Genomic DNA, 27,988 nt, shown 5'->3' with positions numbered 1-27,988 from the left:
AATCCATGTGTACGTGTGTATGACTAGTGGCACAAGTAGTGGTCTTACCTTTGGACTGCAGGATTTATGAATCGTTAGCTCAAACATTGCCTGCAGAGCCGCATTTGCAGTTAAGATTTCCATTTAGGATGTCCCAAAAAAACGAGAACGAAATTACAAGGACATCTCAACGGTATATTAATCTAATCAGATGTATGGATTCTCTCATCCTTCTAACATGGTGATTTAACTGGATTGCTGCTGCACCGGTCCATGCTTTCCGGGATCCTTGGGACTTCCCAAATTGAAATGTAAAATAGTTACGGGTAGAGACATCCTAAGGATCCCAGATAGCACCAACCCTGCCCCATCCTTTTCTGAGCAGCGTCACATGGTAACCATGGTAAAACTACGGCCATCACAAGATGGCGACTTCGTTATAGAATATAGATACGGTGTTTGTTGGGATCAATTATATTAGCTATATGCATGCATATGCAACCGGATAGATTACATATTGGCTTTACCCTCACTGTAGATAAATGCATGTTTGCATCTACGCCTGTTCCCATTCCTTAGGTTTGTTTATTTTTGTCATGAAGTCGGCGGTACTACTAGCGGTGACTCAGTGTGAGCAAACGCGTTAACTTAAGTGTCCAACGCTATCTAGCCTGGACTGGCTCTGTTATTGTAGTATAAACACTTTGATACAGTTTTCAACATTTTTCCTAGTTGCTGAATGTTTTCTCGCAAAATAATATTTATTCACTGTATTCCCCTTATCAGCTTTCTAACGGCGGTGGAAATAGTCATATTGCGCATCAGTTATCGCACCAAGAATGGCTCTAAATGTCTTTGGTAAGTTAACTAACGTTAGCTAGCTAACTGTTCCTTTCTGTCAGTTTGATACCTCGCTAGTTCCAATACCAGCTCTAACGCCAGCTTCCTAGTAATGCATGTGACAGATATGCAAATGTTTTGCTATAGAAATGTGATCTGTGTTTGTCCATCTAGCCAGCTTTTTTTTTGGCCTTGTCGGGAGGCCTGTAGAGTTCTTTCGCACGGGATAGAAACACCGTATTTTGCGTCATCAGATTTGTAGATACGATGTTCGATAGCTAAAGCTAGTTAACTAACAGTTTATTTAAGTCATTTGTCAACGTTCATGTATTATAGCGTTTTAAGCCATGTTAAAACCCCTTCATCACCAAAGGGTATCACAAGACTTTTCATGAGGTGGAATAGTAGACTACAGTCTATTGCCTTTTTTTGCATTAAACAAAAAACATTTTTTGAACTAGGAGAGGGAGAGAAAATACATACAGAACGGTTAGGGGGCTGGAAATTACGTGCATTTCAAGTTTAAGATCGAGATGACTTCCAGGCTGTGGGGGAAGAGACTGGAAGCTCTGTGCTTTGGGACAGATATCCAGTGTATTCTGTCAGAACACACATGCCATAGTCCTTTCATGGTGTGATTGAAAGCACAGTCTGCAGTCCTATGTAGTGCAATAGCTATTTGAGGGTCAGAACATCCTTGTAGTAGCCGAATTTAAATATTTGTCAGTAGTAAGTAGTAGCTCTCTTTAAAGCTATCCTACACAATGGTGTCGACCCAAACTGCATGTGCTACGGTAGTGGTATGGTTCAGTATAGAACAGTGGTATTTTTTTTTTGTAAGGATATGTTGCTACGAGTGGAGACAGCGACCATATCAACAATGGCGGATGTGTGAAAAGTAAAGTCCTCGTAAAACAGTTTGGCTTGGCACCATAATGTATAAATGTTTTAATGTATTGAGAACTTCTCAAGTACAATAAGCCTAAGCTAATAACAATGTTAGATTTATTCTGAATTTGCATAAAATGCTAATTTTCCCACAGCATTAGTTTGGTATTGTTGATTAGGCTAGTTGCATAGTATCTTGCGTCTAGCCTAAAATGAGTGACCCTGTATTATGCTTCAAGGCAATTCAGATGTGCTGAAGGCCCGCTAATGTAATCATTTGTTTGGGGTCAAAAATATCTTGTCTGTTACTGAATCTGTAGAATATCTAATTTGTCAGGGTGGCTTAATCAACACAGTTTAAGTGTAGTGTGATAGAATGACCACCTGGAGGCACTGTCAATCAGGAAACAAAGATTTTTGGTAGTCTGTCAATGTTAAAGTTTTTTAAGACTTGAAATTATGTTCTTCTTTCCTCAGACCATGATGAATACAGGCCGCCAGTGTGGAAATCTTACCGTGAGTATAAATGTATTCTAATGATGAAAATATTGTAGGGAGCACTGTAATCATGTTTTACTGACTGTGTTCTGTTTTTGCACAAGTGTATCAGCTCCAGCAGGAGGCACCACATCCACGGCGACTGACCTGCACCACTGAGGTAATTGACATGCTTTCAATAATTGACTTGCTTTCAATTTCTCATTGACTTGCTTTCAAAGAGAATAACAGATCTATAACTCACATTTCTATGTGAATTTGTTCTGGTCACAAAAGTTACATATTGCAGCTTTATGTGCTAAATAAGTTGGGTGAATTTTGGCCCATTCCTCCTGACAGAGCTGGTGTAACTGAGTCAGGTTTGTAGGCCTCCTTGCTCTCACACACTTTTTGAATTCTGCCCATACATTTTCTATAGGATTGAGGTCAGGGCTTTGTTTGCCACTCCATTACCTTGACTTTGTTGTCCTTAAGCCATTTTGCCACAACTTTGGAAATATGCTTGGGGTCATTGTCCATTTGGAAGACCCATTTGCAAACAAGCTTAAACTTCCTGACTGATGTCTTGAGATGTTGCTTTAAAATATCCACATCATTTTCCTGCCTCATGATGCCATCTATTTTGTGAAATGCACCAGTCCCTCCTGCAGCAAAGCACCACCACAACATGATGCTGCCACCCCCGTGCTTCACGGTTGGGATGGTGTTCTTCGGCTTCCAAGCCTCACCCTTCTTCCTCTAAACATAACGATGGTCATTATGGCCAAACAGTTCTATTTTTGTTTCATCAAACGATGGTCATTATGGCCAAACAGTTCTATTTTTGTTTCATCATTCCAGAGGACATTTCTCCAAAAAGTACCATCTCTGTCCCCATGTGCAGTTGCAAACCGTGGTCTTGCTTTTTTATGGCGGTTTTGGAGCAGTGGCTTCTTCCTTGCTGAGTGGCCTTTCAGGTTATGTCGATATAGTACTCATTTTACTGTGGATATAGATACTTTTGTATCTGTGTCCTCCAGCATCTTCACAAGGTCCTTTGCTGTTGTTCTGGGATTGATTTGCACTTTTCTCACCAAAGTACGCTCATCTCTAGGAGACAGAACGCGTCTCTTTCCTGAGCGGTATGACGGCTGCGTGGTCCCATGGTGTTTATACTTGTGTACAATTGTTTGCACAGATGAACGTGGTACCTTCATGCGTTTGGAAATTGCTCCCAAGGATGAACCAGACTTGTGGAGGACACATTTTTTTTTTCTGAGGCCTTGGCTGATTTCTTTTGATTTTCCCATGATGTCAAGCAAAGAGGCACCGAGTCTGAAGGTAGGCCTTGAAATACATCCACAGGTACACTTCCAATTGACTCAAATTAGGTCAATTAGCATGTCAAAGCCATGACATCCTTTTCTGGAATTTTCCAAGCTTTTTAAAGGCACAGTCAACTTAGTGTATGTAAACTTCTGACCCACTGGAATTGTGATATAGTGAATTATAAGTGAAATAATCTGTCCGTAAACAATTGTTGGAAAAATTACTTGTGTCATGCACAAAGTAGATGTTCTAGCCGACTTGCCAAATACTTATTTTCCACCATAAATTGCAAATAATTCATAAAAAATCCTACAATGTGATTTTCTGGGATTTTTTTCTCATTTTGTCTGTCATAGTTGAAGTGTACCTATGATGACAATTACAGGTCTCTCTCATCTTTTTAAGTGGCCAATTGGTGGCTGACTAAATACTTTTTTGCCCCACTGTATATGTGTGTGTGTGTGTGTGTATATATATATATATATGCTGCCATTTCACTTCATATCCAGTTGAATATATTAAAGAAAAGGCTTGCAAGAGTGTGATACGGGATGCAAAAAAAATAATTCTAGCTGTCTCACGGAGTATTATTACATTCCGGCTTGGCCAGCCCCTTGATGGACACCTGTGCATGCTAGCATTGTCTCTGACCATGGTGCTTATCCAGTGACCTTCCTCTGAAACACCTAGATGGTGGGCATTAGATCCTATTTAAGTTTGCTATATGTCTTCACAGTAGTCAAGTCGCGTAGCATACGGTGGATAATTCTTTATTTTATCTTCCATGATGTTGAGTTGTGTCCTACGGAATGCATCCCAGTGTTATAGCTGATGCAAGTAAAGTACTATTGCAGTGACTTAGTTCTCCTCTGGTTAACCTTCCAACCTTCACAATCCGAAAACCAGAAGTCTATTTTTCTTGATTTACTTATCAATGGAATATTCTATTTGCTTTCAGGTGGATAACCGGCCCAAATACTATGGGAGAGAGTAAGTTGGATTATTTCAATGTAGAATTTATATACAAAACTAGTCATTGCTGTAGTTTTTTTTATCCAGTCTGCATCTGTATTTCCAATGTTCTGTCTTCTCCCCAGGTACCATGGGATGATCTCCAGAGAGGAGGCTGACCAGCTGCTGAGTGTGGCAGAGGGGAGTTACCTCATCAGAGAGAGCCAGAGGCAGCCTGGGACCTACACACTGGCCCTACGGTTAGGCACACACACACCTTTTCTACTTTTCCAAACAGTGTGATGCATGACTTCTTTTGATTTAGTTTAGAATTTTTTGTAGTTACACCCCTTTTTCCTCCCCAATTTTGAGATTTACAATTGGTAGTTAGTCTTGTTCCATCACTTCAACTCCTCTACGGACTCGGGAGAGTTGAAGGTCGAGAGCCATGCGTCCTCCGAAACACGATCCTGCCAAGCCGCACTGCTTCTTCACACACTGCTGGCTTAACCCGGAAGCCAGCCGCCCCAATGTGTCTGAGGAAGAAACACCTTTCAGCTGGTAACCTCAACATCTAAGCCATTTGGTGGGGGTGGTTCTACTAAGCTAACATATGGAATTGCTTTAAGATGATCATTTATCTATTTGATTTTGAATTTTAAGAACCCTTTAGGTACGCATATATACATATATACTAAAGTATGTGGACACCCCTTCAAATTAGTGGATTAGGCTATTTCCGCCTCACCCGTTGCTGGCAGGTGTATAAAATCGAACACACAGCCATGCAATCTCCTTAGACTAACATTGGCAGTAGAATGGCCTTACTGAAGAGCTCAGTGACATTTACATGGCACCGTCATAGGATGCCACCTTTCCAACGAGTCAGTTCATGAGATTTCTGCCTTGCTAGAGCTGCCCCTGTAAACTGTAAGTGCTGTTATTGTGAGTGGAAACGTCTAGGAGCAACAACGGCTCAGCCGTGAAAAGGTAGGCCACACGCTCACAGAACGTGAAACCACCTGTCCTCGGTTGCAAAGCTCACAACTGAGTTCCAAACTGACTCTGGATGCAACTCCAGCACAAGAACTGTTCATCAGGAGCTTCATGAAATGGGTTTCCGTGGCCAAGCAGCCGCACACCAGCTTAAGATCACCATGCACTATGCCAAGCGTCGGCTGGTGTGCTGTAAAGCTTGCCGCCATTGGACTCTGGAGCAGTGGAAACGGGCTCTGGAGTGATGAATCAAGCTTCACCATCTGGCAGTCCAACAGACAAATCTGAGTTTGGCGGATGCCAGGAGAACGCTACTGGCCCGAATGCATAGTTCCAACTGTAAAGTTTGGTGGAGGAGGAATAATGGTCTGTGGCTGTTTTTCATGGTTTGTTTTAGGCCCCTTAGTTCCAGTGAAGAGAAATCCTAACGCTATGACATACAATGACATTCTAGACAATTCTGTGCTTCTAACTTTGTGGCAACAGTTTGGTGAAGGCCCTTTCCTGTTTCATCATGACAATGCCCTCGTGCACGAAGGGAGGACCACACAGAAATGGTTTGATCTGTGTGGAAGAACTTGTATGGCCTGCACAGAGCCTTGACCTCAACCCTATCAAACACCTTTGGGTTGGAATTGGAACACCGACTGTGAGCCAGGCCTAATCGCCCTAAATCAGTGCCCGACCTCACTAATGCTCTTGTGGCTGAATGGAAGAAAGTCCCCGCAGCAATGTTCCAACATCTAGTAGAAAGCCTTCCCAGAAGAGTGGAAGCTGTTATAGCAGTAAAGGGGGGACCAACTCCATATTAAAATGATTTTTAAACTAGATGTTCGAGTATGTCCACACTGTTGGTCATGTAGTGTATTATTGAATATCGCATTCAGAAATGTCAAAGACGGCTCAGACTCATGTGTGACTCCAAGGCTTGCTGAGTCTTGCACACGTACACACACCGCCTACATATCAAGTCAAACTTTATTTGTCACATGCGCCAAGTACAACAGGTGAAATGCTTACTTACAAGCCCTTAACCAACAATGTAGTCCAAGAAAGAGTTAAGAAAATATTTACCAAGTAGAAAATAATAAAAAGTAACACTATAATAACAATAGCGGGCCTATATACAGGGGGTACCCAGTCAATGTGTGGGGGTAGTTAGTTAGTCGAGGTGATTTGTACATGTAGGTAGGGGTAAAGTGACTATGCATAGATAATACATAGCGAGTAGCAGCAGTGTAATATGAATTTGGGGTGAGGGGGTGGGCATCAATGTAAATAGTGCGGGTGGCCATTTGATTAATTGTTTAGCAGTCTTGTGTCTTGGGGGTAGAAATTGTTAAGCCTTTTGGTCCTAGATTTGGCGCTCCGGTACTGCTTGCCGTGTGGTAGCAGAGAAAACAGTCAATGACTTGGGTGGTTGGAGTCTTTGACAATTTTTTGGCCTTTCCTCTGATACCGCCTAGTACAGTGGGGCAAAAAAAGTATTTAGTCAGCCACCAATTGTGCAAGTTCTCCCACTTAAAAAGATGAGAGGCCTGTAATTTTCATCATAGGTACACTTCAACTATGACAGACAAAATTAGAAAAAAACATTGTAGGATTCTTAATGAATTTATTTGCAAATTATTGTGGAAAATAAGTATTTGGTCACCTACAAACAAGCACAGGGACTATGGTGGTCTGCTTGAAACATGTAGGTATTACAGACTGTCAGGGAGAGGTTCAAAATGTCAGTGAAGCCACTTGCTTTGAGTATATGTCCTGGTAATCGGTCTGGCCCTGTGGTTTTGTGAGTGTTGACCTGTTTAAAGGTCTTGCTCACATTTTCTACCCAGACAGTCGTCTGGAACAGCTGGTGCTCTTATGCATGCTTCAGTGTTGCTTGCCTTGATGCAAGCATGAAAGGTATTTAGCTCGTCTGGTAGGCTCGCGTCACTGGGCAGCTCGCGGCTGTGTTTCCCTTTGTAGTCTGTAATAGTTTTCAAGCCCTGCCACATCATCTGATGAGCGTCAGAACCAGTCTAGTAGAATTCAATCTTAATCCACTCTGCCTGTTTGATGGTTCGTCTAAGGGCGTAATGGGATTTCTTATAAGCGTCCAGATTAGTGTCCCACTCCTTGAAGCGGCAGCTCTAGCCTTTAGCTCGATGCAGCTGTTGCCTGTAATCCATGGCTTCTGGTTGGGATATTTACGTACGGTCACTGTGGGGATGATGTCGTCGAGGCACTTATTGATGAAGCCGGTGACTGAGGTGATATATTCCTCAATGTCATTGGATGAATCCTGAAACATATTCCTGTCTGTGCTAGCAAAACAGTTCTGTAGCGTATTGAGCGAGTCACTGGTACTTCCTGCTTCTTCAGTTTTTGCTTGTAAGCAGGACTCAGGAGGAAAGAATGATGGCCAGATTTTCCAAATGGAGGGTGAGGGAGAGCTTTATGTGTCTGTTACAACCCATAAACAGCAAACTAAAACTACATCAAACTCCATAGATGGCTTTAAAGAGCTCACACACATTAACGTCATATTCTTACTTTGGTGATTAAGAACATTAGGAAGGAAGAGTCCGTTTCTGTCCTACACTGATGATATGAATCACCAGAAAAATAAACATTGAATGATGTAGGGGAGTAGTACAAAATGTTCTTAAAAGTGTATGTGTTCTTTATCTTGAAAGTTCAAATGTAATTCCATTGGGGGAACATAGGTTGTATGAGCAGCATTGATCAGCTTCTCTCAGCTGTCAAGTGCTGTATTGCCTATGCACTGGGGCCTGACTAAATGTAATTATTTATCCAGATAATTTTCCTTGAAGCTGCTGTGATGAAAATGTTGATTTCTTGTATTTATAGAGGTCAGCCAAGTTGTGCTTCTAGTGTCAATCTGCCACTCTGTGCATTGCTTCGCTTATGTGTTTGCCTCTGCGACAGAGGAGTATACCTTCCTCTGTCGCAGATGTCGTTAGCGTGGTAAATATAATGCACAGTGTATTCCCAGGTTTTGAAATGCAAATAAACTGCATTTCTTCCTCCTGTATATCTGAGAGAAAAAACAGAAGTATTTATTTTCTCTCTGCTTAAGTGTCTCACCTCTGCTGATTCTTCGCTATAATTGCTTTCCATAAAAATAATCACCTTTGTAAGGATGGCTGGAAAATGGTTGTCCAACAATGGGCATCCTTGGATCTCAATTTGGAAGGGTTAGGTAATGCACTTTGCGTCTGGTTAGTATTGGAGTAAGGATTCTTAGCTAGTTAGTTTAGGATGTCTCCTGAGTTATTTGTGCTGGTTTGTGTTTTTCTTTTCACACAGGAACACTTTCTTCTCTTCGCCAACTATCTCCCTTTATTTCTCATTGACAGATGAGGTTGAAATATTGGTCTCTTGCATCTACCCAATGATGAAGAATTCCTTGCATTGTTCTGGCTCATGTTGTGCACAGTGATTGGATTTGCTGTCAGTACAGAGTGTAATGGTTGGCGCTTTTGCAGCATGCACATCTGAGAGGCCTTTTTCCTGTGAGATGAGGAATTTTGTTAGCATTCACTATACACTTAATGTATTGATCAGCTCTAATAAAGGTCACCATTATTTATAACCACTATGTGCAGGGAAGAAATTATTTGATCTAGCAGTCATTACTGGATATAAAAACCTTTTTAGCACTTTTGCAAAAATGATTTAATTTGGTTTTCCACTGATCCAGGGTACGAGGAAGGAGAGGCAGGCAAAGTTTTTATTTTTATGCTTTTAAGGTCGGCTCTTCATCCTAGGATTTTCCTTTTCCCCCCCAGCTGTACGGCCTCCTCCTTATGCTTCCCACTTGAGACGATGTAAAAACACTCTCCTACCCAATGGTAGGAATCACTGATTCTCACTGATTTCCCTCCCCCTTCCCTTTTCCTCTTTCCCCCCTATATCCTGAACCCAGATTTGGAAATCAAACCAGGAACTTCCGCCTCTACCGTGATGGGAAACACTTTGTTGGGGAGAAGCGCTTTGAGTCCATTCACGACCTTGTGACAGATGGGCTGATCACGCTCTACATCGAGACCAAGGCAGCAGAGTACATCGCTAAGATGACCATCAACCCAATCTATGAGCACATTGGCTACACAACACTCAACAAGGAGCCCACGCTGAAGAAACACTTGCCTGTGTGCCAGGAGGTTCCTGATGGGCCTGCGCCACAGGGAGAGCTGGGTGACGAGGAGAAAGGGGTAAGGAACACTCTCACTGTCCCAAAAATGTCAGCCTTTTACTGTACTGGAAAAGGAAACAAATGGAGCAGATGCTGAAATGAATGCAATGTGAAAACCAGGCAGAAGTGAATGTTTTCCATGTCAAGAAATTCCAGCTCTACTATTCTAATGTGCAGAAAGTTGGTAGCACTGCTCTTGTTGCTCACCAAAAGAAGATAGCCAGAATTTGTTTAGATGCATCCTGAGATCCATTTTTAACACTTCATACTATTGAACGGAACTTTGTCGTTTTGTGATTCATGGAACCTGGATTTGCTGGCGTGTGGGTGTGTACATTGCGTTCTGAAAGTATTCAGACCCCTTGACTTTTTCCACATTTTGTTACTTTACAGCCTTATTCTAAAATTGATTCAATCATTTTTTCCCTCATCAATCTACACACAATACCACAATATGAAAATGTAAAAACAGGTTTTTATTTATTTATTTGCAAATGTGTTCATACCTCAAAACATACCTTTTTACATAAGTATTCAGACACTTTGCTATGACACTCGAAATTGAGTTCAGGTGCATCCTGTTTCCATTCATCATCCTTGATGTTTCTACAACTTGGAGTCCACCTGTAGATACATTCAACTGGTTACATTATTTGGAAAGGCTCACTCCGGTCTAAATAAGGTCCCACAGTTGACCGTGCATGTCAGAGCAAAAACCAAGCCATGAGGTCAAAGTAATTGTCCGTAGGGCACCGAGACAGGATTGTGTCGAGAGGCACAGATCTGGGGAAGAGTATTAAAAAATGTCAACAACATTGAAGGTCCCCAAGAACACACTGGCCTCCTTTATGCTTAAATGGAGGAAGTTTGGAACCATTAAGACACTTCCTAGAGCTGGCCAAACAGAGCAATTGGGGGAGAAGGGCCTTGGTCAGGTGACCAAGAACCAGATGGTCACTGACTGTGCTCCAGAATTCTTCTGTGGAGATGGAACCTTTCAGAATGACAACCATCTCTGCAGCACTCCACCAGTCAGTCCTTTTTATGGTAGTGCCCAGACAGAAGCCACTCCTTAGTAAAAGACACATGACTGCCACTTGGAGTTTGCCAAAAGGCACCTAAAGGACTCTCAAAACTCCGTTGGAGTTTTTAAAATAAATTAGCAAAAATGTTTAAACCTTTTTTTGCTTTGTCATTATGGGGTATTGTGTATAGATTGAGGAAAAAAACAACTAATCAATTTTAGAATAAGGCTAACGTAACGAGATGTGGAAAAAGTCCAGGGGTCTGAATACTTTCCGAATGCACTGCATGTACACACAAACTGAACAAAAATATAAATGCAATTCTCGTCCAAAAAGTTGACTACATTTAGCTAAAAAACACCTGGATGATCATCAAAACTCTTGGAAGAATGTTCTATGGACAGGAGTCAAAAGTGGTGAAATGGGCCCTATTTATCCCTGGCGCAAGCCAACACTGCATTCCACTGTAAGAATCTTATACAAACGGTCAAGCATGGTTGTGGTAGTGTGACAGTTTGGGGTTGCTTTGCTGCCTCAGCACTTGGACGACTTGCCTTAATAGAAGACATCATGAATTATCCTCTGTATCAGAGAATTCTGAAGGAGAATGTTAGGGCATCAGTCTGTGAACTGAAGCTGAAGCACAGCTGGGTCATGCAGCAAGGCAATGATCCAAAACATACAATCAAGTCTACATGAAAATGGTTAAAAGTAACACATTTTAAGTTTTGGAATGGCCTAGTCAAAGTGGAGATCTAATCCCAATTGAGATATTGTGGCAGGACTTGAAATGAGCAGTTCATTATTGAAAACCCACACATGTCGCTGAGTTAAAGCAGTCCTGGATGCAGGAGTTGGCCAAAATTCCTCCAAAGCGATGTGAGAGACTGATCATCTACTACAGGAAGGATTTGGTTAGTCATTGTTGCTATAGGTGGCACAATCAGTTGAATGTAAGGGGGGAATTATACTGAACAAAAATATAAATGCAACAATTTCATTTTTACAGTTCATATAAGGAAATAATTCAAATAAATTAGTCCCTAATCCATGGGATAAAAAAAAAGGTATGGGCGTGGATCAGAAAACCAGTCAGTATCTGGTGTGACCACCACTTGTGTTGCGCTGCATGAGACATCTCCTTCACAAAGAGTTGATCAGGCTGTTGATTGTGACCTGTGGAATGTTATCCCACTCCTCTTCAATGGCTGTGCGAAGTTTCTGAATATTGTTGGGAACTGGAACACGCTGACGTACTCATCGATCCAGAGCAACCCAAACATGCTCAATGGATGACGTCTGGTGAGTATGCAGACCATGGAAGAACTGGGACATGTTCAGCTTTCAGGAATTGTGTGAAGATCCTTGCAACATGGGGCTATGCATTATTATACTGAAACATGAGGTGATGGTGGCGGATGAATGGCACAACAATCAGGATCTCATCACGGTATTTCTGTGCATTCAAGTTGCCATCGATAAAATGCAATTGTGTTCATCGTCCGTTGCTAATACCATAACCCCACCACCACCATGGGGAAGCGTTGACATCAGTGAACCCCTGATCGTAATTCTTTGGCAAAAGCTCTGGTGAATATTGCTAGTCAGCATACCAATCCCCCCTCTCCTCAAAACTTTAGATGTGTAATGATCATGCTGTTTAATCAGCTTCTTGATATGTTACACCTGTCAGGTGGATGGGTTATCTTGGCAAAGGAAAAATGCTCACTAACAAATATGTAAAAAAAATCTGTGCACAAAATTTGAGAAATAAGCTGTTTGTGTTTGACATTTCAGCTCATGAAACATGAGACCAACATTTCACATGTTATGTTTTATATTATTTTCGTTTATGTGTGTGTGTGTGTACAGACACTTAGGTTGGAGCCATTAAAACTAGTTTTTCAACCACTCCACAAATGTCTTGTTAACAAACTATAGTTTTGGCAAGTCGGTTAGGACATCTACTTTGTGCATGACACATCATTTTTCCAAGAATTGTTTACACAGATTATTTCACTTATAATTCACTGTACCACAATTCCAGTGGGTCAGAGGTTTACATACAAAAAATATGTCATGGCTTTAGAAGCCTTTGATAGGCGAATTGACCTAATTTGAGTCCATTGGAGGTGTACCAGTGGATGTATTTCAAGCCCTACCTTCAAACTCCGTGCCTCTTTGCTTGACATCATGGGAAAATCAAAAGAAATCAGCCAAGACCTCAGACAAATTATTGTAGACCTCCAAGTCTGGTTCATCCTTGGAAGCAATTTCCAAATGCCTGAAGGTACCACGTTCATCTGTACAAACAATAGTATGCAATAGTATGCAAACTCCATGGGACCACACAGGCGCCATACCGCTCAGGAAGGAGATTAATTTACTTTGGTGCGGAAAGTGCAAATCAATCCCAGAAAAACAGCAAAGGACCTTGTGAAGATGCTGGAGGAAACGGGTACAAAAGTATCTATTTCCACAGTAAAACGAGTCCTTTATCAACATAACCTGAAAGGCCGCTTAGCAAGGAAGAAGCCACTGCTCCAAAACCGCCATAAAGCCAGTCTACAGTTTGCAACTGCACATGGGGACAAAGATCGTACTTTTTGGAGAAATGTCCTCTGGTCTGATGAAACAAAAATAGAACTGTTTGGCCGTAATGACCATTGTTATGTTTGGAGGAAAAAGGGGGAGCTTGCAAGCCGAAGAACACCATCCTAACTGTGAAGCATGGGGGTGGCAGCATCATGTTGTGGGGGTGCTTTGCTGCAGGAGGGACTGGTGCACTTCACAAAATAGATGGCTTCATCAAGGAAAATTATGTGGATATAATTGAAGCAATATCATCAGTCAGGAAGTTAAAGCTTGTTTTCCAAATGGACAATGACCCCAAGCATACTTCCAAAGCTGTGGAAAAATGGCTTAAGGACGACAAAGTCAAGGTGGCCATCACAAAGCCCTGACCGCAATCCTATAGAACATTTGTGGGCAGAACTGAAAAGAAACGTGTGCAAGTAAGGAGGCCTACAAACTTGACTCCGTTACACCAGCTATGTGAGGAAGAATGGGCCAAAATTCACCCAACTTATTGTGGGATGCTTGTGGAAGGCTACCCAAAACGTTTGACCCAAGTTTAACAAATTTAAGGCATTGCTACCAAATACTAATTGAGTGTATGTAAACTTCTGACCTACTGGGATTGTGGTGAAAGTAATTAAAGCTGAAATTAAAGCTCTTTGCTATTATTCTGACATTTTCACATTCTTAAAATATAGTGACTTCAGACAGGTGTTTAAAAAAAAAAATAATAATTACATTTAAAAAAAAAACAAATCTCATGCAGCTGTTACAAGTTTGAACACTGCAATGTGTGATGTAATCTACACCTCAATTAGGCTGATATAAATCCATGATTTTACATTTGAGTGTTATTAATTCGATAGCCCACACTTTCTTGTCCTGAACTTCTAAAGCAGGTGGGATATAAGCATGGGTGTGGACAAAATGGAAACAGCATATTCCGAGGTGTGTGTACTCAGCCCCCTTCTGTACTCCGTGACTTTCACAAAATACATTTAAGGACATTGGGACATACGCAAACTAAACGGTGGATAGATGGCAGCATTCGCACAAAACTGAAAGTGTGAACCACCGCATTTAACCACGGTAAAGGGACTGGAAACAGAGGCGAATATAGACAGAGGCAGAAAGACGTTACAGGGACTAAGTGAAGTTGCAGTTCAACTGCTCTGACACGAGACTCATGTGGCAGGGATTTAAAACAATCACCGATTTGTAAAGGGAAAACCAGCCACGTTGCGGACACTGATGCCTCACTTCCAGACCCGTTAACACCTTTTTTGCCTGTTTCGAGGAAAACGACACTGACCCACTGACATATGCCTCCACTGCTTGTGAGGACTGCGGGCTCCCAATCTCTGTAGGTGACGTGAGTAGGATCTTCAAGCATGTTAACACTCGCAAGGCTGCCAGCCCAGATGGCATACCAAGCCGTGTCCTCAGAGCATGCACAGACCAACTGGCTGGAGTGTTAACGGACATTTTCAACCTCTCACCATCCGTCTGTCATCTGCACTTCAACAGGGCCACCATTGTTCATGTACCCAAGCAAGCCAAGGCAACTGCACTAAATTACTATCGCCCCCGTAGCGCTCACTTTTGTCATCATGAGGTGCTTTGAAAGGCTAGTCAAGGACCATATCACCTCCACCTTACCCGACACCCTTGACAGACTACAATTTGCATACCGCCCCAACATTTCTAAGGACGACGCAATCGGCGTTGGACTGCACACTGCCCTATCCCACCTAGACAAGAAAAATGCCTATGCTGTTTGGTGTTAAAAGCTGAGCAGTAGTCATAGTGCCCTAACTGAATTAAAATGTTCTGGACCCCATGAAGAGTACACCCGCTTAATTAGGGATGTATATTAAATATAAATCCCCCCCCTCGCCCCAGGGGTGTGTGCTCAGCCCCCTCCTGTACTCCCGTTTTCACCCCTGACTGTGTGGCAACTCGATCATCAAGTTTGTTGACGACTTGACAGTGGTAGGCCTGATTACCAACAACCACGAGACAGCTTACAGGGAGGAAGTTAGAGCCCTGGTGGAGTGGTGCTAGGAAAATAACCTCTCCCTCAACAAAACAAAGGAGCTTATTGTGGAATACAGGAGACGATGGAGCCGCAGTGGATAGGTTCAAAAGCTTCTAGTTAATTGGCGTGCACATCATAGAGGACCTGAAATTGTCTCGCCACACCAACATTGTGGTGAAGGTGCAACAGCACTTCTAAAACCTCAGGTTGCTGAAGAAAATCTGCATGGCCCCCAAGACCCTAACAAACTTCTGGAGAGGCAGCATTGAGAGCATTATGTCAGGCTGCATCACCGCCTTGTCCGGCAACTGCTCTGCCCTCAACTGCATGACTGTCCAAAGGGTAGGTGTGGACAGCCCTATGCATCACCGGGGCCATGCTGCCTGCCCTTCAGGACTACAGCACCCGGTGTCAAAGGAAGACCAAGAGGATCATCAAGGGCCTCAGCCAGGTGAGCCACAGACTGTTCACTCGTCTATTGTCAGACAGATGGAGACAGTACAGGTGCATTAAAACCGAGACTAAAAAACTGCTTCTATTACTTGGCCTTCAGACGGTTGAACAGTCATCGCCAGCAGTCAGCTAGTAATCTCACACACCTCATACTCACGTGCACTTACACATCACATCAAATTCCTATATTAAGCAAACTAGATGGCACAATTTTATTTTTTACTTACGTGCAGACAGGCACACTCCTTGGTCCATTTGACCAAATTCATATGCCCATGATTTTGGAATGAGATATTCGATGAGCAGGTGTCCATATTCTTTTGTTTTTCTAATATTTGTATCATTCACAACTAAAGTTGCCAAATAACTAACCTAGGGTATAGGACCAGTTTCAAATGATCATATGCGCGCACTCGCTCCAGAATGGGGGAAATATCCTTTCTATTTTATTCAGCTAAGTTCAATTATATGCTTCTTACTATAAAATACTATAAAATAATGGCAGTAGGCTAAATGCCTACGGTTGGACTGTCGTGGTCTGCATATAGATGCCTCATCTCATGATTCAGCCTCAAATGGATGTATGCAATACTTTTTTTGTTTTGTTTTACACCACTGAAGTTATCTAATGGTCATTCACTCGCTGACCTCCCCCAGCCTTCTTCTCCCTCCTCCCACTCTTCTCTCTCTATGTAATTAAATGCCTATAATCATCCCAATGCAGGCTCTTTTTGAAGAGCCTGGACATAATCAACCCGGCAACCCCTCAATACAGACTGATAAGGTGGAGTCATGCGTCCTCCGAAACATGACCCGCCAGCCAGCTGCACCAAGGAGTCGCTAGAGCACGATGAGCCAATTAATCCCCCACCGGACGATGCTGGGCCAATTATGCGCAGTCCTATGGGACTGCCGGCCACAGCATGAACCCGGGTCTGTAGTAAAGCCTCTAGCACTGCGATGCAGCGCCTTAGACCGCTGCGCCACTCGGGAGGCCTGAATTAAAGGTGATTTTATTGAGAATAATAACACAACTCACTCCTTGAGTTGCTATGGTGTGTACTAGTGGCCTCTTTTCTGATACACGATCAATCTTGGCAGTATTTTTCTGTCTATCCCATGGTAGCTTTAACAGGCTATGTATACAGAGGACACTATCAAGATTACTCAATATCCTTTCTGCATTTTCCCTTCAGGGAAGACCGTCTAATCATGATTGTTAGTGCTTTCTATAGAGTGAGGTCAACATATTTAGACGGTGATTTTGGTTAAAGTCAGTACTGTCAACTTGAATTTGATGGTATATTCATCCATATCATATTTTCATCCACTTTAAGTATGTGCCACCTCCCCCATTTTAGGGAACCAAAAGTATTTGGACAAATTCACTTGTGTATTAAAGTATTCAAAGGTTTACTATTTTGTCCCTTATTCCTAGCACACAATCAATCTTGTGACTCTTGTTGGATGCATTTGCAGTTTTTTGGGGGCTTGTTTTAGGTTTTGTGCCCAATAGAAATGAATGCTAAATAATGTATTGTCATTTTGGAGTCACTTTTATTGTAAATAAGGAAAGAATGTTTCTGAACACTTCTGCGTTAATATAGATGCTACCATGATTACAGATAATCCTGAATGAATCTTGAATATTGATGAGTGAGCAAGTTGGAGGCATAAATATCATTCCCCCCCAAAAATGCAAACCTATCCTGTTGTTGGTAATGGCATTTCTTGGGGGTATGATATTTATGCCTCAAACTTTCTCAATCGTAATTTTTCACAATTCATTCAGGATTACCCGTAATCATGGTAGCATCCACATTAATGCATAAGTGTTCAGAAACATTCTATTCTTATTTACAATAAAAGTGACTCAAATGACACAGTACATAATTTACCATTAATTTCTCTTGGGCACAAAATAATCAGAAAAACAACCAAAACAAACTGCAAATGCATCCAAGAAGTTTGTAATGTCACAAGCTTGTTGTTATTGTCATTGCATGCTAGGAATTATGGGACCAAATACGAAGCTTTTGACTACTCAAAGAAGTGAATTTGTCCAAATACTTTTGGTTTTTCCTAAAATGGGCTATGTACCAAAAGTGCTGTAATTTATATTTCTATGTAATTTCTATGGATGAAAATTCCTTCGCCTTCACCTTATTAACCTCATAGTCATTGTATAATTTTAAATCCTAAGTACTGGAGTACAGAGCCAAAACAACAACAAATGTCACTGTCCAAATACTTTTGGACCTCACCACCAAGAGAGTGCTACACACACAGAGGGTTCAAGATGGTGGTGGTGAGAGGGCGATGCAGAGAGTATGAGGGTAAGATGCAATCGGGCAAATTTAGAAGTAAGGATAAAAGGTGAGTGGGAGAGGGAGAAATCTTTCCATTTCTCAGAGCCTCTGTGAACCTCAGGCAAGTCTGGGCCTGATTTTAAGTCCGATGGCTGCTGTTATCTATCCCTTTATGTTCTGTACATATTGTTAACAGTCCTGAGCTGCAGGCAGAGACCAGCTTCTACAATCATGATCTGTACCCCACTTTCTGCTACTTGGATCTATCCACAATCATGCACTCTTCCAGCTTACAGTGCATTCTGAAAGTATTCAGACCCCTTGATTTTTACAAATTTTGTTACGTTACAAATATTACAAATAAAAAAACGAAATACCTTAGTTACATAACTATTCAGACCCTTTGCTATGAGACTCAAAATTGAGCTCAGGTGCATCTTGTTTCCATTCATCATCCTTGATGTTTCTACAGCTTGATTAGAGTCCGCCTGTGGTAAATTCTATTGATTGGACATTATTTGGAAAGGCACACTTCTGTTTATATATAAGGTCCCATAGTTGACCGTGCATGTCAGAGCAAAAACCAAGCCGTGAGTTAGAAGGAATTCTCCGTCGAGCTCCGAGAAAGGATTGTGTAAGGGAACAGATCTGGGGAAAGGTACCAAGAAGTGTCTGCAGCATTGAAGGTCCACAAAAACACAGTGGCCTCCATTATTCTTGAATTGAAGAAGTTTGGAACCACCAAGATTCTTCCTAGAGCTGGCTGGCTGGCCAAACTAAGCAACCAGGGGAGAAGGGCCTCTGTAGAGATGGGATAACCTTCCAGAAGGACAACCACCTCAGTAAAAGGCACATGACAGCCCGCTTGGAGTTTGCCAAAAGGCACCTAAAGGATGAAACCAAGATTGAAATCTTTGGCCTGAATGCCAAGCATCACATCTGGAGGAAACCAGGCACCAACCCTACGGTGAAGCATGGTGGCGGCAGTATCATGCTGTGGGGATGTTTTTCAGCGGCAGGTACTGGGAGACTAGTCAGGATCGAGGGAAAGATGAACGGAGGGGAATACAGAGATCCTTTATGAAGAGTGGTCAGGGCCTCCGACTGGGGCAAAGGTTCACCTTCCAACAGGTCAACGACGCTTAGCACCCAGCCAAGACCGCACATGAGTGGCTTCGGGACAAGTCTCTGAATGTCCTTGAGCGGCCTACCCAGAGCCTGGACTTGATCAAAGATCTCTGGAGAGACCTGAAAATAGCTGTGCGGCGACGCTCCCCATCCAACTTGACAGAGCTTGAGAGGCCCTCTCTGCAGAGAAGAATGAGAGTAACTCCACAAATACAGGTGTGCCAAGCTTGTAACGTCACACCCAAGAAGACTTGAGGCTGTAATCGCTGCCAAAGGTGCTTCAACAAAGTAAAGGGTCTGAATACTTATGAAAATTGTATTTTTTAAAAATATTTATTTTATGCATTTGCAAAAATGTCTTAACCTGTTTTTGCTTTGTCATTATGTGGTATTGTGTGTAGATTGATGAGGGGGAAAAAAATATTGAATACATTTTATAATACGGTTGTAATGTAACAATGTGGAAAAAGTCAAGGGGTCTGAATACTTTCTGAATGCACTGTATTTAACAAGTAATGTGTACTATAATTTTTGTAAATAGCTGTTTTGAAAACATGCAAATCCTATATAGTTTTTTTTTTACTCTGGAAGTTACAACCATGTAGGACTAAGTTGTCTGAAAGTGAAATCAATTGCACCATATCCTAACATTTTGGGAATTGTAATGATTTTTTATTTTCTTCTGTATGTGGTAGATGTGTTTTTATGAGCATTAATCTGAAAGCTAGTCTCTCAACCCTGGAGCTACAGTGACATTGAGCTGTATTGTAGGATTGAGCTCTCTCTCCCTCTGCCTGTGGGGTAATAGGAATATACTATAGCACTGTTGATAAAGCCAAGCCTGTTCTTTTCTCTGATTGGCTTATTCTCAATGTGACATTTAAATTCAGCAGTGACTCCCCAATGCTCCACCTGCTTTCACTCGCTCGCTCGCTCTCTCTCTTGCTTCCCCCCCATGGCTGTCTTCACTCTGGGTTTTGTCTGTGCACCAGTGACAGTATCAGTGTCGACATGGAGAGGATAAACTTAGCAACACACCTCATCTGCATCGATGCACACAGTCAAGCCAGATCTTTTGAGGAGGAATCTCGTTTAGACACCCTGATCAGCACAGGATTAAGGACACAATTCTGTGGCACTGTAATTTTAAAGGAATACTCTTAACTACTTTTTTTTTTCATTTTTTCCCTTTCAGATCTTTAGATTCTTAGTGGATTTTACCTACTGCTTTCGTTGGGTTGTTTTGGTTTACCTGGTGCGTTGATTTTAACGATACAAGCATCGGTGCTGAGTACAGGCTTGCCCTGAGCTGCTCCGAGTTGATCTCTGTGAGCTTTGTCAGTCTTCCACATAGGCATCACAGCTGTTCTGAGAACTGGAGGAATTTCCCTTTTATTACCCACCCATCATACCATCCAGGGAGTTGTCCATAGTCAGGGAAGGGAAGAAGTCTCTGGTACACGAGGCTAAGAAGGATGGGGGTGCAGAAGGACATTATGGCCACAGCCCTGGGTGTGAGGATGGGGTCAGGGACACAGAAGCCCTTGCCACCTTCTGGCAACCTCTCAAACTGTTTGCCTATTCACAGCTCACCTCACTGGTCCGCCGAGCCACCCTGAAGGACAACGACCACGCGACCAAGTATGAGAAAGTCCACAATTTCAAGGTAAGACCTGAACCTGCCTGCTCAGCGCTTCTTACTTTTCCTCTTCTGCTCTTTCTTTTTCACTGCCTTTATGGTTGTTATATCACATTTGAGGTTGTTTGATTGGCATATTTTACATTTTTGGAATGACGGGGGAGAGAATTGCCTGTTTGTAAAATATAAAAATCTATATTCTGTTCGGCTTCTGACTAGTGAGCAGCATTTTGAGTAGTCAGGAGGTGGGATTGTAGTAGTCCTCAGCAACTGATAGTGTAGTCTGACTGGCTTCCGGACCTGTCGTGGGTAGCTCATATAAACTGGGAGAGGGAGACAGAACCTGACAGAACACAACACAACACTTAATCCCATTCTGTCCAGCCAGACGCTTAGGGACCCTCCAGCTGCATCTTGTCAACCACACCTCTTACCAGCCAAACATAGCAACCATCTTGTCCTAAAATAATCTCAGCCAGAATTTTTTTTACTAGAACATGTGAAAATAATACATTTTGTTTTGTGAGATTATTTTTAACAACAAGACTGCTATAACACCAGTCATTTAGGTTTTCTCATTTTGTTGTTTGTCTTGTCATTTGTCAAAAAAAAAAAAAAAATATATATATATATATATTTGCACAAGATGCCTATCCTCCACGTTCCCATTCCCAAAATAACAATCTAAAACAAGGGGTCTGAGTCCACCAAGCTTTTCACAGATAAATGTTGAGCATTTCTGATTGGTCTAGCCATTACCTGGCAGAACTAGGCATTTGTTTGATGTAGTCCCTTTTTAGATATGTGATAATCCTGGCATTGTCAACCATGGTGTACACACACACACACACACACACTCCCACCACCGCCACTCTCCAACCCCCATTAAGGCCTGCCAGTCTGCTTTCTAGTGCTGCTTATCTCTCTCAGGGATAATTCCCAATTGGCTCCTTCCATGTGCGCAGGCTGTGGAGATCCAGACTAGTATGTCCATCTATCCTTCCATCCAGTAAAAAAAAGTGACCATGTTTTCCATCCTCTCTTCCTCACCCTTGCAGGTGCACACCTTCCGGGGACCCCACTGGTGTGAATATTGTGCCAACTTCATGTGGGGCCTCATCGCTCAGGGAGTTAAATGTGCAGGTAAAGGGAGGGTGAGAAGCAAACCGTGGTCTCTGCTTTGTGTTTTGTCTTTTAACACAGCAGGTTTGAACCAGGTTTCGAGGAGATGTCATATACAGCACCATACCAGTGTCTACAGGGCGTTCGTAAATTCAATCTGGTAATCTACTTGAGTTCAGAGCACTCTGGTTTGAGAGTGTCAGAGCAAAGAATATTTTATGAATTTAAGAACGACAAGTTGTGCCTGTTGATATGACAGGTGCCTGTAAATATTGGCTTAAAACAAATTGAAATGTTGCCATTAAGTTAGTCACTAACCCTCTTGATAACATGAAAATAGACTAACCAGCTCAGCAAAGGTGAGTAAAATTAGTCAGTGAGCTGTTCTCTCATTTTTGTCTTTAAAGTAGCTAGTCAATGTTAGCCAGTTAGCTTGACTGCCGTTATTAGACTTTTTTTAATTTAACCATTATTTTAGGAAAAACATTTGAAAACCTACAGTGCTTTTGGAAAGTATTCAGACCCCTTGACTTTTTCCACGTTTTATTACGTTACAGCCTTATTCTAAAATTGATGAAATTGTTTACCCCATAATGTCAAAGAAAAAAATGGTTATTAGAAATGTTTGCAAATGTATTAAATCAAAAACTGACATTTAAATAAGGGTAGGCAACAACACATCTGCCACGCTGATTCTCAACACAGGGGCCCCTTGGGTGCGTGCTTAGTCCCCTCCTGTACTCCCTGTTCACCCACGACTGCGTGGCCAAACACGACTCCAACACCATTTAATTTTGTTGACGATACAACAGTGGTAGGCCTGATTACTGTCAACGATGAGACCGCCTATAGGGATGAGGTCAGTGACCTGGCCGTGTGGTGCCAGGACAACAACCTCTCCCTTAATGTGAGCGAGACCAAGGATCTGATCATGGACTACAGGAAAAGGCGGGCCGAACAGGCCCCCGTGAACATCGACGGGGCTGTAGTGGAGTGGGTCGAGAGTTTCAAGTTCCTTGGACCACTATCATGGTCCAAACACACCAAGACAGTTGTGAAGAGTGCACGACAACACCTTTTCCCCATCAGGAGACTGAAAGTATTTGGCATAGGTCCCCAGATTCTCAAAAAGTTCTACAGCTGCACTATCGAAGCATCCTGACCCGGTTACATCACCGCTCGGCATCTGTCCGAGGCCCAGTACATCACTGGGGCCAAGCTTCCTGCCATCCAGGACCTCTGCCAGGCAGTGTGAGGGGAAAGCCCCTAAAAATTGTCACTCCAGCCACCCTGTTCTCTCTGCTACCGCACGGCAAACGATACTGGAGTGCCAAGTCTAGGTCCAAGAGGCTTCTAAACAGCTTCTACCCCCAAGCCATAAGACTCCTGAACATCTAATCAAATGGCTTCCCAGACTATTTGCTTTGCCCATCTCCCCCTCTTTTACACTGCTGCTACTCTCTGTTATCATCTATGCATAGTCACTTCAGTACCGGTGCCCTCGCACATCGACTCTGTACCTTTACCCCCCTGTATATAGTCTCGCTATTGTTATTTTACTGCTGCTCTTTAATTACTTCTGACTTTTATTTCTTATTCTTATCTGTATTTTTTAAAACTGCGTTGTTGGTTAGGGGCTCGTAAGTAAGCTTGTTGTGTTCGGTGCATGTGACTAATACAATTTGATTTGCTCTATTTTTCAATGCCATTTTATGGGCAAATTGATCAGAGATCACCACTGCAGACCTTAAGAAATTATGTGCATGATCGAGTGGGTTCTTACTATTGTATTTTTTTATTGATTTAAAGTATTTGTCTAACTAATGTGTAATTGCTTTTTGCTCTTGTAGTACAGGGCTCCCTTGCAAACGAGGCTGGTCTCAATTGGACCCCCTGCCTAAATAAAGGTTACATGAAACATGCACAATTCATCTCCAATTGGAAAAGCAATCAGATTGGCATAACATTGAGGATGCGTTTATGCGTTGTAACAGAAGAATCGTTTTTAGTGCTGCCTGCCATTTTAAATTGTGATAAGGATACTTGATTTAGGCAGGACTACCCTGCCTAAATAAAGGTTCAATTAAATGATACAGCATTATTGCGAATCTCTTTTTCTGCCCAGATTGCGGTTTGAATGTCCACAAACAGTGTTCCAAAATGGTGCCAAACGACTGTAAGCCTGACCTCAAGCATGTCAAGAAAGTATACAGTTGTGACCTTACAACCCTGGTAAAAGCCCACCATTCCAAGCGACCCATGGTGGTGGACATGTGCATACAAGAGATTGAGTCTAGAGGTGAGCGGTAGAAAATGACCCACTTGTGATGTTTTTTTTGCTATAGGGTTGTTATGGTTTCAGACATCCTCCAGTAACAATGTTCATGTCACTTTGTTCAGATTTCCTGACAAGTAATGGAGAGGTATGAATTTGCACTGGTGTTAGTTTGATAAATGTAAAGCTGTTTAATTTGTCATTGTCTTTCTCTCCCGTTCTCTAACTGTAGGTGTTCAGTCTGAGGGCCTGTACAGAATCTCAGGCTTCAGTGACCTGATTGAAGATGTGAAGCTGGCTTTTGACAGAGGCAGGGCCCTTTTTCCTTTGCCACTGTATCGCATTCTGCTTTATGGGTGGGGCAGTCAGTGGGTATCAATTGGACTTAGGCCAAGGACTATTGTTGATATTGCTGCAAGATTGCGGGGACTAGGTTGGACAAAAACTGTTTTAATTGGTAATGGCAGTTATCAAGTAAGGCCAACTGAGTTTATAATCTCTAGACCGGCTGCAAAGCCACAAAACAATAGAATTCTTAAGTTCTCTTTTTGGATGCGTGCAACCGTTGTGGCATCTTTTAATTAACTGCCCCGTCTAGAGATAAGTTTTAAAATTCTCCCTCTTGTCTCCCAATAGATGGTGAAAAGGCGGACATTTCTGTGAATGTGTATGAAGACATCAATATAATCACTGGCGCACTGAAACTGTACTTCAGGGATTTACCTATTCCTCTTATCACGTATGAAGCCTACCCAAGGTTCATGGAGGCAGCAAGTTAGTCCTAAACTTAGCCCGTTTAATGAATATTTGTATTTGGACTTTTATTGGGTGTGTGTTATGGTTCCTATCCTGCAGACACTGACTGTGTGTCCATTTTTTTTCGGATTCTAGAGATTACAGATCCAGACAAGCGGTTAGAGGCCCATCATGAAGCTCTGAAGCTGCTGCCACCTGCACACTGTGAATCACTGTGTTATCTCATGGCCCACTTAAAGAGGTGAGACCAGATATTGTAGTATATTATGGTAAAACAGGCGTACCGTGCCTAGTCATTGAGTAGAGACAATGATTAGATTTACAGTCTATTAAAACTTAGGGATTGGCGTTGCAAATCATGCAGTGCCTTGTGTCAAGATCGTAAATTCTTGTTAATATAACTGCACTGTCAATTTACAGTAGCTATTACTGCGAAAAAAATATCATGCTATTGTTTGAGTTCCTAACAACCAAACACTTTTTTTTTCACCGCGATAGGTTTCATAAATTCACCGCTGAAAGTGAAATCTTTACTTAAATCAGAGCAAGATTTCAGAATGTATCATCCAAAGGGTACCAGAGATAACATGAAGTGTCGTTTTGTTAGATAAAATCCTTTTTCATATCTTGGCATGCATGATCGATTTTGTATTTCCTCTTGTTCAATTTTCAAAGAACAGAATCTGTGAAAATCTAACCCTAAATGTTGTTTCAACCAGTCAAATCACATTCATATGTATTCCTCTGAGATCCTAGAACGTAACCAGACCTCACTATATCATTAGGGTTGTAGTATATTCTATAGGACACCAAATTTGGTCCGAGAGCGACGCCTTCATGGCACGCCAATGACACGGGCGGTCTTCACTCGATCAACTTTGTCAAATAAGCACAATCGGGGTCAAACAAAGCTAGCTAGATAGCCAATGAGCTGGGCTTTACGGGAGTATCCGGAAACCCTGTATCTGTCGCAAAATGCAGCTGCTAACCTTGTGTGATAGCATGCCTTTTCCTTTTGGTGGAAGCACCTTTGACAGCCATTAGGATGTTAAAATAGTTTTTTGGCTACAATTAAAAATTTATATTTGTAATTCTCACACCACTTTGCAATGGGCTGGAGGCAGTATGCGTTTTTAAAACATATACTATAGCTAATTAATTGTTTGAAACCTGAGCATTTTACTACATAGTATGAGGCATGTTTTACCTTGTTTCAACATAGCCAAGGCAAAATCTCACCATATCAGGAGGCAATTATTTTATACAGACATTGAAACTAGTAGCTTATTTCTCATTCTATTTTTATTTCAACTTTCTTTCATTTTCCATTAGCCAAATGCAAATTTGCGTGTAGCCTACTGCCTTGTGCGTATTGCTGCGCAAATAATGTTAAGAAATAGTTTATCAACAGTTTAAGCTAAACGGTCTTGATCTGTTGTATCAGATACATTTTCTTTTTAAAAGCAATGAATATCACCTAGGCCTACTGATTTTATGAATGTGGTATCTATCCTCCCACAACTGACTCTGGGCTGTTTATTTCGTTCATATTTTTTACTTGGAATTACATGTTAACAATAGCCAATAATTGGTTTTATGGTAGAAAACTAATTTGGACCTGAATGAGCATGTCAATGGTACCCAAAGGGGTTATGTTTTGTTGTTGTTGCTGTTTCTCTCTCCTTGCCCTGACCCTATCCTGTTCCTCTTTAAAGGGTAATCCAAAATGAGAAAGACAACCTGATGAATGCAGAAAACCTTGGCATTGTTTTTGGGCCCACCCTCATGCGTGCCCCAGACCTGGATGCGATGACGGCGCTCAATGACATCCGCTATCAGAGACAGGTGGTGGAGACGCTTATAAAGAACGAAGACATTCTGTTCTGAAAGGGGATGATTAACAATGAAGGAATCTTAAATCATGAATAAGCGATGTACTCATCATTTAGAAAGGAGGAAGTGACAATGTTTTTAATATTTTCCCTTTTTAAAACTAAGACTTGAATAATAATGCACCATTGTACATTCTCTTCCACTCCCAGTGAGCCCTGTCTGAAGAGATGTCTGTTGGGTTTAAATCACGTACCTTAGACTTGTCTTTTGCATGTTCACCCCCCCCCCCCCCCCATTTGTGTCGGGGGTAATTGATGGAACACACATTCCTTTGGATAGTTAGTATGTGTTTTTTTCAGATATTGGGTCACACCAAAGGGAGAGAGGACTCAACATTATCTCTGACATTATAGTGTCTTTGACAGCATGGGCAGTGCCATTGATGCTACAACCCATAGGAATCCCCATCCAGTTGGCTACTTTTAATAGTTTGAAATGGCGGAGGCAAGATGGAAGCCCTCAATGGCAATGTCCATGTCAAAATGGGTTATATCCATGATGAGTCCTCTCTCTATGGGTCACAATCACTCATTAACTGCTCTCTGATCTTGTAGATGTGGCTCATTTGTTTCATGATGGGTTTATTCTTCCTGTGAATCACTAATGTACCTGGATGTAACATAGAATACTATCGGTTAAAAACCTTGTTTATTATTGTATGTTGTTCTTTTACGTTCATTTAAAATAAATGCAATGGGATATTTATATAATTTCAGCCAGTAGTTCTAAAAGTAGCCTAGCACTCACATGCCATAACGGGTGCCTTAAATGTATTATGTTATATTAGCGGTGTGTCCCATGTACATCTGCACTTCATTTATATTATAATGGCGTGCCACACTATTGGCACTCACTGCCCCTATTGTCAGAGTATCCAATGTGATCAAGCCTCCCACTTTTACCTTGCAGCGTCATTGTATGTGATTGTGCCTTTCAACGGTCCTATCAAAATTGTCCACCCGCTTTGGTTGTTTGAAGTATCCCTTTATTCCTTGGTCAGACTATGGCACAAAACTTTTCTAGTTTAAAAAGTATAAATGGTACCAAATAGCTCAATGGATGCAAAGTTGAGTCAGTCTGGTTTAATTTGAACCTAACTAACCAGTTTT

At 41.9% G+C, this 27,988-nt stretch overlaps 1 protein-coding gene across 2 annotated transcripts; it reads left to right on the top strand.

The window, feature by feature from the left end:
* Positions 1-368: 368 nt before the first annotated feature.
* LOC139413138 (chimerin 1) lies at positions 369-27,589 on the top strand. Of its 2 annotated transcripts, none has more exons than XM_071160225.1 (14): positions 369-609; positions 766-837; positions 2,185-2,223; positions 2,310-2,365; positions 4,472-4,503; positions 4,611-4,724; positions 9,395-9,683; positions 20,783-20,860; positions 21,892-21,976; positions 24,081-24,254; positions 24,463-24,540; positions 24,867-25,004; positions 25,122-25,227; positions 26,702-27,589. In XM_071160225.1, the coding sequence occupies exons 2-14, from the start codon at positions 819-821 to the stop codon at positions 26,871-26,873; spliced, it is 1,380 nt and encodes a 459-aa protein (XP_071016326.1). In that variant the 5' UTR covers positions 369-609; positions 766-818; the 3' UTR covers positions 26,874-27,589. The 2 variants fall into 2 exon arrangements, with proteins under 2 accessions (XP_071016326.1, XP_071016327.1); XM_071160226.1 differs by having other exon boundaries at positions 380-558.
* The last annotated feature ends 399 nt before the right edge of the window (positions 27,590-27,988 follow it).

Source organism: Oncorhynchus clarkii, chromosome 7 (genome assembly GCF_045791955.1).
Source record: "Oncorhynchus clarkii lewisi isolate Uvic-CL-2024 chromosome 7, UVic_Ocla_1.0, whole genome shotgun sequence".
Taxonomy (NCBI): domain Eukaryota; kingdom Metazoa; phylum Chordata; class Actinopteri; order Salmoniformes; family Salmonidae; genus Oncorhynchus; species Oncorhynchus clarkii.
The sequence above is the reverse complement of the archived record's forward strand: the minus strand, read 5'-3'. Positions and strand labels throughout refer to the sequence as shown.